This window comes from Condylura cristata, unplaced genomic scaffold (genome assembly GCF_000260355.1).
Source record: "Condylura cristata isolate star-nosed mole 26May11 unplaced genomic scaffold, ConCri1.0 scaffold00038, whole genome shotgun sequence".
Lineage (NCBI taxonomy): Eukaryota > Metazoa > Chordata > Mammalia > Eulipotyphla > Talpidae > Condylura > Condylura cristata.
In genome coordinates, this window is record NW_004567139.1 from 267,416 (window position 1) to 279,565 (window position 12,150).

The window sequence follows — 12,150 nt, forward strand, 5'->3', positions numbered from 1 at the left end:
TCCCACTGGGACAAGCCCAGCACTGGACAAAACCAGTGCTGGGGGCAGGCCGCTAAGCTGGGAAGGGCAGATACTGACCTCTGCGTCAGGCCTGTCTACACCCGGGACCTGGGTCCTCCTGTGGGTCTGGTGGGGTAGGTGGGAGCTCCCTTGGCCGGGCAAGGAGACTGAGCTTGCAGAAGTTGCTGGTTCATGTTTGCAGCATCATGAGGGCAGCTTGGGGTTCTGAGCCTAGACTTCAAATTCTGGGCCCTGGGACACCTCCGGGCTCTCCTGTCTCGGAGCATTACTATACATAAACTGAGAACTAGCATTTTTTTTTTTTTACATAAAAATAGGAGCATTTGCCTAGGTGGGCTGCCTGCAAACTTGGGCAGACAGCTTGGAAAGCTGGGGGACACCAGCTGGCCTGGGGGCCACTCCGCCTGGCCTTTCAGAGAACACCTTCAACAGAATTTCTTTGCAAGGCAAGTTACGAAAATTGGGATTTGCCCTCAAATGTCTCTTCTAGGCTGCTATTCAAATGAATATTTCCCAGTTCAAAAGAGGCCACAGTTATTTTCGCTATTTATCTTTATACATCTGGGGTTGCTGCTTTCCCCTAGCTTTACCAGAACACGTCTTGACAATAAGCTGCTATGAGGCTGAGTGGATATTGCATTTTTTCCAAGTCAGAGTCTGGTCATGACTAAGGTGGAACTTGCGATAGCCGAGGCTAATTTCCAAAGACTTGGCTTGTTTTAAAGAGCAAGATACTGGAACCGGGCTCACAGGACGCCATCCGGAGGCATTTTCCTGACACAGAATGAGGGGCTGCTGCCCCAGCTCCTGGTGAGGGAAGACGGCAGCCCAGGGCACCCTCACTTTCCAGGCCAGGGCACAGGGCCCAGGAGCCCGAGGGCCTTGGGGGCCCCCTTGTCCTGCAAGGAGAGATGACTCCTTTCCCAGGAGAGATGACTCCTTCCCTCAAGGAGGCCGGGTGGGGAGGGACCTGGGAACAGGCAGGAGTTGGAGACCACCGACCCCAGCCCTTCTGTTTCCCTGCTCTCGGGGATCTGCACAGAACCCTGATAAGACCACGGAACTCTGCCTGGCTTATTTCTCGCCCCACATTCACCGGGCTCATGAATGGGATTTCTGAGGATTTTGACTACAACCCAGCCCCAGCTGGGTCTTGACTCACTGCCCGAAATTTCTGTGTCTTTTGGGAGATAAGGCAATCTCCGGCTGGGTGAGCGCCTTCTGATTATTCGTCTTTTTTTCCTATTTGGTGTTTTGTTTTGGAAATGCAGGGTGTAGTGGAGTGTCTGTACGGGCGTCTATGTTAGCATTCGGCAAATCTGACTCCGATTTTCGGTAAAGGAAAACAAGACTAGGGAGAAAAGACAGCATTAAGGCCAAATTCCCCCGGCCTGTTCCCCTTAAATACTAAATAAATGCAGCCCCAGGTGCACGGCTGTAGTGCCCAGGGCTCACGAGAGGGTCTGCACGTACACTCAGCCTGGCATATCAGAGAAACCCAACGACAGGGTCTGTTTGACCCTCCTCTCCCCCACTTGACAGATGAGGAAACTGAGGCACAGAGAAGTTACTCGCCCAAAGCACACAACAAACAAAAGAGGGGCCCCAGGTGACCACCTCAGCATTTGGACTGCAGAGCACAGGCCCATCCTCTGCACCCCCACATGAGTGCGAGGGGCACGAGCAGAGTCCCAGGCAGGTCGCTCAGAGACACTTCCGGGGACATAGGCATTAGGGTGTGTGGCTCCTGCTCATAGGGTGAGAGCGATGACAGTGTGACCCCCTCGGTCCCTCGTCTGTGTGCAGAGGGCACCCAAGTTCCCTGTGTTGTGGGGAGCCACTTTTAGGGGTTCTGGCTGGCAGTTCCTGTGTCGGGGAACTCTGACGACATGGCTTGCCATTGCGTGGACTTGCACGTATGTGAGGCCACCCCCCAGTTGTGGGGTTTACTGAGCCGCTTGTGGCGAGGCGTGACGCCGTCTGGGAGCTCAGGCAGGTGCTGCAGATGTTTCTCTGTGTCTGATGCTTCTGTTTTGCGCAGAATCTCAGGGTTGATGTGGGGAAAAGTTTTGGTGACTCATGCCAGCTTTTGTCCACCCCCCAATACTTAGGGAGAGATTTCTCTACCGTGGGGAAGAGAAGCAGGAGGCTGGATTTACCTGATGAAATGGATCCATGTGTCCACATCACTGAGCTCCTGCACCCATGTTTTCTGTACCAGCAGGATATTTATCTGGATTTCCGGGCTCTCCTCACCCCACAACCCAAATAGGCTCGGCTAGAATTCTCGCTGTGTCTCTGGGCCGGGGCTCCCTTTGGCTGGTCACGGGCCTCTGGGACTCAGTGGGTCTCCACAAACCTGGGCTTGGCTGGTGCCAGCCTGGTGACCCACCCTGTCGGCTGCACACCCGAGTGGCTTCCACCACCACTGACATGCCAGCCAGGCCATGGTCCGGGCCTTGGGCCGTAGACGACAGAGCTGGCAGTTTTGAGAGACTTACTGCAAGTGACACCCCTCTTTTGATGACAAGGATTTCTTTCTGCCAACCTGGCTCTCTCGCCTACACTTCGGTGTTTTTCAGTCTAGTAATTCTTCAGATGTGATGTTTTAGGGGATGTAAAGGGGACAAGTCCTCCCATTTTGTCAGTGTTGTGAGTTCCATATGGGGCTGGCTTGGTCTGGAAAACATCTGTATTAATCAGACAAGCTAGAAGTCACCAAGTGGGCGTGAATGGTTCAGGGGAAAGATTTTCTCCACAGGCCATGAAGTACTCGGTGTGGGCAGCTACCCAGCTTTAGCAAGAAGGCTGAAAATTAGAGCGGATGGGATGGCATTCTTTAAACTCAAATTCAATTTTTTTCCTATTAAAAACGCCCTCCATTTAATAAATCCCAACATGCATTTCAAAATATTTGGGGGATGATCGTATCAACCCTATTTAATTTTTCACCGCCAAAAAACCAAAAACAAACAAAAAAACAAAAACCAAATTCCAACTAAAAGTCTTCAAGATGAAATACTGTCGAGTGTGGAGATAGTTTTCTCTGGCTAAGTCAGGGGAAGAGTTGGGGCTTTGCCTGAAAGGACATCATTTCAGCAGTCAATTTTTTTTTTAACCTCATTAGAGCAATAAAATGTGGCCAGTTAATCAGAGTGAAAGCTGCCATATTCTAAAAATGCATTAGGACTTTGCTGGGTGGGCGGTTGGCGGCTAGAGCTATTTAGGATTAGAAAGTCCTTGTGATTTGGATTTAAATGAATTGCTGGCTATTGGGGAATTCTTGGGCATTTAATTTGGAGCGTTTCTATTGCAACGCAAACAGAAGGCACACCTTTCTGCCTGGTTACCCCAGCTCTGACGTGGGGTCCCATGGGGTTTGCTACGACAGATGTTGGCTTCGACAGGGAGGTGCCCCCGGGACGCCAAACTTCCAGTTGGATCTCTCCCCTTTCTGGATACTATTAAATCACTTCTGCCTCGAGCGCAGGACTGGTTTTTGCTTCAAAGGCAGCTCAAGAGTGAATTATTTACCAAATTGCACAAAAGGGAGGATTTATCAAGCCCCTTTTCTCCCAGAGAGGACAACCCCAGAACTGGAGGACTTTATTACTCCCTTTCTGTGGCTATAAATTATGCCATTCAGATGCTTTTGAAAGCTTCCCTTCATGCTCTCGCTTGAGTCATAAAACTTGATACCTGGGGCCAAATGCCTTTATCCCCACAGAAGGGGGAAGATGATGAAAAGGCAGCAATTCTGGGGGACCGGGCAGAAAATGCACAGTGGTGACGGTTCCTCTGTGCAGTCCGCACCTCCCTGACCTGCGAGCCCCTTCCGGAATGAGTTTTGCCACTTGGATAAGACCGTCAGCCCCTGGGAAACCTGAGCCCACCACTGGGGGATCCCCAGGTGCAATGACACGCTCCCCCGCGTGGCCACCTTTACCTTTAGTGCACAGGCAGGCGCGAGACCTGGTGCATCTCAATAAACCCGCCACTCACCTGGAGAGGATTTGCTGGAGCCCACTTTCTCTGGTTTCCTGGGGGTCATGGTGCTTTTATGTTTCTGCTTGACTGAGGTTTGTTCAATGGCTGGAAGTTTGGAATCACTCTTAGCCCCAGAAATCTTGGCAGGTGATCTTGGTTCCTCGGCTACCGGCTCTTCCTCACCACAGCTCTACAGAAAACGAAAGGTGTCTGAGTAGCAGCGGCGGGGGTGGGGTGGGGGGGGCGGCTTCTCTGGGCAGAGGGGACTAGAAAGAGCTAAAGGCGGGGGCCCCTTGAGCAGTAACTCGGGAGACTTCTGCTGGGCTGCTCAATGCAGCCTTTCACCAGGGAGGCCTTGATGGATGGGGCGTAGCCACTGAGCGGTGATAGCAAAGTTAGGGAGGCTAGTTTGTAGAAGCTTGTGTGAGTCTTACAGAACATAATGCAAAAAAAGTATTTTTGACCTCTGAGTAAGTTAATGACCAATAGCTATGCACACACACAGTTACACATGAAAGGAGATAGTATCAACGCTGCAAACTTCTTGCTCTTTGTTATCTGGACCACTTTGGGGGCTGGGGGGAGTCCTGGGCAAGGAAGCAGGAAACATGTTCCTTGTGCAAATCATCTCTTTGACAAGGAAAATTTAGATGGTGTATTAGTACTGAAGAAATCCGACCTCAGTATAGTATTCTGAATTATTTCATATTTTATTTAATATTCCGAAATCTTCTGGAAAGCGCCCAACAGACTAGGAGCGTTTCAATATCCCCTTCTGTGTGACTCTGTGTGACTCTGCCGCGACACCTCACGATTCCTGCAGTCAGATCATCTCAGCACGGCTTTGCAGACACCATAAAAATCTTGCAAAGGTTTTCACACTTTGTTATGTCAGAGGAATGAGGGAAGCAATGTCAACCGCTGACCCACACTTGATGGGTTGGTCGAAGTCCCGAGCTGCCGTCCGTGAGCGAGTGGTTGACGCTGGGCTGAGGTGGTGCCCTGCCCTCACGCAGGCCATCTGTGCCATTTCTTACTGATTTTGCCCCTCATTCTGGCTGGCAGTTGTGGCCAGCTGTGGCATTTCCACTCAGGAAAACACCCGGGGTAGTTTTGAATGATTGGGCACAACGTAGACACATTCAGCTCTAAAAAGGTCCCCGACGTGCCTGTCTCCTCCTTAAGGACGTCTGTGCACAGCTGCGGGCCGCAGCCCGTTATCCTCTGAGATTGTAAATCACGTCTTCTGACGGAGAGTCTGGAGACAACTTTCCAGCAGACAAGTATTGCTTCTTCTGACATTTTCAGAAAACAGACCACCCCCAGATGAAGAGGTAGGAAAAGGAAGACGATTCTGAAATGTCAGAAGCAAAGCGTGAGGTCATGAGGACTGAGTCAGCTCCCCATCCTCAGAGGAGGAAATGGGACTCACTGGCATGGGGTGCCCGGGACTCCATGCAGCCCTGAGCAGGACTTTTGTCCACAAACTGCACATCGGTGGGGCAGGGGGCTGGTCACACAGTGACAGACCCGTCAGCCCTTTATTTCCAGCCAACAGAAAGTCAGGGAAACACGCTCTGGGTTAAGACTACCTGATACCTGTGGGCCAGCATCAGGGCAGGTGTCCACTATTAGCCGTGGGCCCAGCCCAGTCATCCCAGCCAGGGGGAGGATTCTTGCTGGCCCTAGGCTGAGGTGAAGTGGGACAAATTGGTGAATTTTTTTATCCACCATTTTTATTGCGATATTGACTTTTTATTGTGATATTGACAGTTTTATTGTGATGTGACATCCAGCATCGTCAAAGTTTAGGGTGAAGACTCTATGAGGAAGGGTGCTGCCATGTTTAGCATTTTCTCGCCTGTTCATTACACCTCGAGCCTTTAGCAGCACCGAGGAGGTGACAGCAAGCTGGGCCAGTGAAATCAGGCCGGGGGTGCTGTGCGCCGTGGGCCCTCCTCTGGCTCCTGGCCCCCACTGGCCGCCCTTCTGCCTGGAAGCCATCCTTAGTCTAGGGATCCAGCCGCTTATGAAACCTAACTGTGTGCCACTGATCTCTTCTTGTTCGCTTCATTGAGTCGTTGTGCAGCCTTGTTCATGTCCCTGCCTGATTCCCTTCTGTCTGCTCTCATGAAAACCCATCATGTTGTCTTGGGAAGATGACCTTGGGTGAGCAGTGGCAGGGACGCCACTTCTGGCATGAAGGGTAGTGTCAGGAGTCTGGGGCCCGCGGCTGCTGGCATCAGTGCCAGCCCTCCTCTCGGCCGCAGGTTCTTATCCATGAGCGAGGGCGGGCTTGTGGTGGTTCTGCGGGAGTTAGCACCAGGACTGGCACAGAAGCTGCGCTTAGCCATTTCTTTCTTTCTTTCTTTCTTTCTTTTTTTTTAAGATTTATTTATTTATTTATTTATTTATACCGAACTGGGGTACAGGCCAGAGGGGCAGGGGTGCTGAGAGGATTCACCAGAGACAGAGCGGGGAACAGAACAGGCAGATCCACAAAACACTGCCGAGGGGAGCAGCGGGCGAGACAGGAGAGGGCTGCCGCGCCGTGTGGGTCACCTCCGGGGCCAGGGATTGAACTCTCAAAGAGGCAGCAGCAGCTCTCTTGCAGTGCTGCATCCTAACCCATTGGGCCACTAGGGAGGGCCCTTAGCCATTTCTTAAATGATTCAACAAACTACCCATTGCTGAAGGCAAAGCCCAGAACCCTGGATGGAAGGTCACCTATAGTCTAGAGGTAGGCACAGGTTGGTGGCCAGTTCTTACCCAGACACAAAAGTTATGACAGTCTCACAGCCAGTCAGAATTCATGTAGTTTAAGAAAACCTATGCTTTCTTCTCCAGGCAGTAAAACTCTGATGGCCAATATTTGACAACATATTAACTATCACACACTCATTAAATTATTTTGGTTTGAAGCTGATTTTGAAACGATGCCTTTTCCTCTTGTGATTTTTAGACAGGAACTACCATTTTCATTTCTTCCCTCTTCTATTCCTAAGTTGAAACATCAGTCGAGGGAGAGACATCAGCTCCTTGCTGTTCTGTTGAGGGGATGATCAGCTCCATCTTCCGAAGTCAAAGCCTGAGGCATTAGAAAGCAATTACATGGCACGCGTGTAGACTTCACAGCCCCTATTGGGTATTTGATGAGAACACTCCAAGTATAGCCTTGTTAACTAAAATAAGTCATTGTTCCAATGACTCATGACTTTCTGCGGCTGAGTCTGAAATGGCAAGGTGACAGTGAGCAGAGCCCAGGAGAAGAGCCAAGAGACAGACACTGTCAGGGCAGAAATGACAAAGTCATTTCCCAGTGCTTGCTGGGTGGCTCATTTCCAAGACCCAGGAAATTGGTTCTCAATTGGTTTGGCTCCCTCCCCTCCCCTCAAGATGTGCAACTGAATTCTGATGGACTTGTACAAAACCCACGTTTTGAGTCTCGTACTGGGAGGCTGAGCCGCGTGGATCTCAGGACACAGTGTCGCTCAGGACACGACGTGGTGCGAATAAGAGGGAAGGGGCAGAGCAGCAGCTCAGCCTGGTGCCGAGGGAGGTGCAAATATTTATTGCATTTGAAAGAGGTTTGGTCTCAAGAGATGGTGAAAGACAAGGAGCAGATGTCCTCACGGTCACGAGGGAAGGGTGCCCGAAGGGCTGTAAGACCAAATGAGCACCGTTCTCCAAGTGCACATTCAAAATTGTACCCCAAATGCAGGAGCTGCCTCAGGGGACGGAGGGCAGCTGGTATGCAGAGCTCCTGGGTGCACGGCTATCTTGATGCGCTCAAGAAATAGAAAGTCAGCATGTTCTATACAGAGGCTGCTGTGGCACAAACAGGGTTGAACTCTCCCTCTTATCTAGGAAAAACGCTAAGAGCAGTGAAATCCTTCCGAGGCGCAGGTCACTGATCAGAGTTGTAAACTTGGACAATACAAGAAGAGGCATCAGGAAGCTTTGGGCTTGTTTTGGACTCAGCTACCACCTGAATCCAAATTCTTAACCTCATTTGTCTCTCCCGCCTAAGCCAGGTGGGGCTGGGTCGGGTCAGCAGGAGAAGCCCTTGCTCTCCACTCCATTTCACCCCAAGATGCGCTTTGGTCACATGCATGAACATCTCGGCTACCCGATTCTGTGGAGAGCTCTCTCTCGGCTCCTTTCATCTGGTTCTCGTGCAAATCTGAGGGCACCAGTGGCCACAGCGGTGACAGCCTTCATAATGGTCATCATGGGCCTGCTCTTTGAAGGGAAGCCTGTGGGGTTTCAGAACTTGCTCCAGGATTTTGGCCGTCCACCACGGAATGGCCTCTGAGTGAGACTTACTGTTGCAAGCTGTGGCAATGGCCGTGTGTTCTGACCATTTCTGGGTATCTCTTCTAGCAGCAACTACGCCCTGACGTGCCCAGAAGTGGGTTGGCTTATGTGGCTGGGGTCCGTGCATTTTCATGTCTCAGGGGATACGTGTGGTGATCTCTGAGCTGGAGCTCTGTGTGGTGGGCAGTGGGAAAGGAAGTGGGGTGTGGCCAGAAAATTGTGGGATTTAAAAAATTGTTGAGTGCTGCAGTGAGTCTGCCCTCAAGCTGGGGCCCTTTCAGGTATGGGCTTATCATCATGCATTTCTCCATCTTTGATTTGAATTTACATTCCCCTTTAATCTGAGAAACAGGAGAGACTTGGACATCAAATAGAAATCATATACAAAACATTTCCTGCTCCAAATAATGGTCACAGATTGTGGGGATTGAGAAGTCTCATAGGCACCTACTGTCTTCGGCCCCACACTTCAGCTTCTTGGTCTGTGAGCTTACAGTGGGAGAGACAAGAGGAAGATGCAAAACAACATTTAATTAAGTGCTAAAGTGGGTGGCTTCAATTCTAAGGGTGCAAGGAAGTCACTGGACAGGTAAAAAACCATGGAGGAGGCTTTACACAGGAGGCAATGTTTTCTGGGACCTGAAGGATGAGTAGAAACTGGCTTAGACAGAGATGAGCCTAGGAGCCAAAGTATGGGCAGAGGAAAAATCATGGCCTGATTCTCAGACACAGGGCAATAAAAGTGTGTGGTATAGTGTGGTCACTCTGGGGGCGGCGGGGGGGGGTCTCTGAGACTCAAGCACAGGGTTGAGAGTCAGTGTCATTGAGAGCGGCCTCCACTTCTGAGTAGAAAAAGGCTTAAAGTGGTACTTCAGATGTACTGGTAGGTTTCTATTAGCTGGAGAAAACAAAGCATCTTGCAAATTAACCAGTGAGATCATCTTTATGGAGTTTGTGTGGCTTATTTTTGCAAAGCACAAAATTCTTTATTACAAAAGAAATGCATGCGTGTCATGGGAACAATAAAGGCAAGCATCAAGGAAGAAAATTAAAAACATCCCGAAGTCCATCAACCTTGAAATAAAAATGCCAGTCGTTTGGTCTGCCTTCTTCCTGGGTGGAGACGACTAGTGAAGTTTCCACCATAAGCCTTGCTAGTATTAAGAGATGAAGCTGGGGTGTGGCCGCCCTTCTGGACCTGAGCGTTTTCTCCACCACTGGGTGTGGCCTAGGGAGACACGTCTCAGCAGTGAGCTTGAGTGGGGAGGGTCGGACGGCACTTCAGAGGCCACCCCTGGCTGTGCCCCCAGCTGGAAAGGAAGCCGCTTGACCGGCCCATGGGGAAGCAGGATCGGGAAGTCAGAGTGGGGAGCCGTCCCTGTGGAAGGGGTCTGAGCTGAGAGCTGGGACAAGGCTGCGAAGGTTCTCGCAGGAGGTGGTCTGGCTCCTGAGTGAAGCTGAGCAGATGAAGCAGAGAGTGGCAGGGATGGCCAGACCTGGCAGGGCTACTTGGCTACTGGAGGGATTTTGGTTCCTATTCTGCCACAGGCAGAAGCTGAGCAGGCCAGCCGTGACTGAGCTACACTGGTCAGCATTACCCTGTCTGTGGAGTAGAATGGGGGTGCAGCAGGAGGCCCCTGCAGAGACCCCACGCGGCCATTAACAGCACAGAAGAACACACAGGTGGGTCAGAGAGAGATTGGGGAAGTAAAGTTGATAGGACTCGGTGAGGAGTTGAACATGGGGTGAGGGGGAGGAGAGACAGTGTCAGATTCTGATGAAATGTCACAAGGAGGAGGGACAAATGAAGGTCAGACTGGGGCCTTCAGCATCCAGTCTGCTCGTCTGAAGGGTCTTTGAGAAACCCCGTAGGAGCTGACTCGATCAGCTGTGCAGATCTGGAGCTCTGGGCTGGAGTGTAGACCTGGGAGTCACTGGCAGATGACAATGTGACTTTGGCAGCTGTGATGCTGTTCAGGTGACCTGAGGCGAGTGTACAGAGCAAGGCTTCCTGGGGGCAAGGCAGGAAGCTGGATGGCGAAAGATTACATCTTGATTGTCACTACCCCAACCGAAATCTAAGTTTACTTTCATTTACGAATACAGGCAACCGACCACGTTTCGTATTCGCAGAACCTGTGATTTTGTCGCCAATAGAAATCACAGATATTTTCACATTTCATTAAATTTGTTGCTGATGTCTCAAAATACCCCTTACACCCATCACTTGTTATTTAATGTGTTAATAAAGAGGCGCATATATTCCTGAATCACAGATTTCTAAAAATATTTCGAAGATGGTGTCAGTAGAGGTAGTTTCCTTTGAGGTCCTGTGCATCTTATTTTACGCATTTGAGCATATTATTTTGAGACGAGATCCCGAGAAACCCACCAACCGCCTCAGAGGCCTGGGACACAAAAATAGGACAAAACCTCCAGATGGAGAGAGTGAGGAGAGAACCAAGTCGAGGAATTCCAGGATGCAGAGACAGGGAGCGGGGGGATGCGGCATCTGGGGACACGGAGGAGCCCCAAGAGGGCAGTATTGGGGACCCTCAGGGGTGCATGCAGCGAGTGGCAGGCAGGCAGGGCTCTGGAGGGCCAGGAGAGGCCTCCGGCTTTCAGGCGTGGAAGTCGCTTGACAGAGAGCTGTTTCTGGGAGTGATGAGGGCTGGACGCCAGATTGGAGTGGGCTGAGGAGTGAGGAGGAGGTGGGAGATGGAGTCACTGGGTGTAAATAATTCTTTGGAGCACTTGGGCTGTGAAGGCGAAGTAAGTGGGGAGGATGCGCACCAGGCAAGGCCGGGTTGTTTTTCCGTTAGTGGTGGGTTTCCGGGAGCCACTACTAGGTCATGCCTCGGGTGAAGGCACAGGCAGGCAAGGGGTGGTGCAGGTCCCCAGAAGAGGGGGCGGGTTCCTGGGCACAGTGGAGAGGTGAGCAACGGGTGGGAAAGGGGGATGGCCGGCAGCAATGAGCTGAAGAAGCCTCCATCGGAGGACCCCTGTGCTGTGGGGTGGAGAGGAGAGGCGGCCTTGGAGAGTGGTGCAAAGAGAGAACTGAGCAGACCCTGGGCGGCCAGGGGGGACGCTGGGGGGTCTGTGGCTGTGCCTCCGTGGTGCCCTTTTTCAGTCAGCGGGCTAACCCAGCAGTGGCCAGTGCCCGAGCGTGGGCCCAGCGACCTTGGTGGGTTTTGCCAGAGAAGTGTGGAACAAAAGACAAAGGGCAAGGGACTGTCTAAGAGGATCAAGCTCGGGGTCTCCAGAGCAAGACACCCCAGGAGGGAGACGCCTGCGAGGCAGGGCTGGTTGAGCGGGAGATGGGGGGGCTGGGAGACCAGGGGGCCTTTTGGTGACAAGGCAGCCCGGATGTGCTGCTGGCAGAGAGGCGGGCGCTGAGCACGGGGTGGGGGGCACTGCAGGTGGGCTGCTGGTGCTCCAGGTGGCTTCCGCGGTCACCGAAGGCTCGATGGGGCATCAGAGGGTGGGCTGGGCCCCGCGCAGTGGTCGCTGAGCGGGGGGCAGCCGGAGACCGGCTGACACGAGAGGGCGAGGCCACCCTGCTGTGACGCTGGGGAGCAAGCAGGGCAGCCGCCTGCCTCGGGGCCTTGAGGGAGGATGTGAACAGCCCCCTGCCTCAGAGGAGGGGGCGGCCGAAGTGAGGCCAGAGGGACTGTCATTTCCCACCGCACCCAGCTCCACACCCCCACTTCCAGCTCCCCAAATCCTGTCCACAGATCCTGAAGAGCTGTGCCCTGGGTGCAGCCTTCTCAGCCCCTTGTCCCCCCTCACCCCCCTGCCCATAAAACACCCCCTATGGCTTCAGCG

The 12,150-nt window shown here is 52.2% G+C and overlaps 1 protein-coding gene across 1 annotated transcript in view; it reads right to left on the bottom strand.

Moving 5' to 3' along the window:
* MARCH10 (membrane-associated ring finger (C3HC4) 10, E3 ubiquitin protein ligase) overlaps positions 1-12,150 on the bottom strand; it is a 69,698-nt gene that overhangs the window by 36,307 nt on the left and 21,241 nt on the right. The window contains exon 4 of the mRNA XM_004693338.2: positions 4,024-4,198. Coding sequence (XP_004693395.1) covers positions 4,024-4,198 — 175 coding nt within the window. The remainder of the gene's footprint in view (positions 1-4,023; positions 4,199-12,150) is intronic.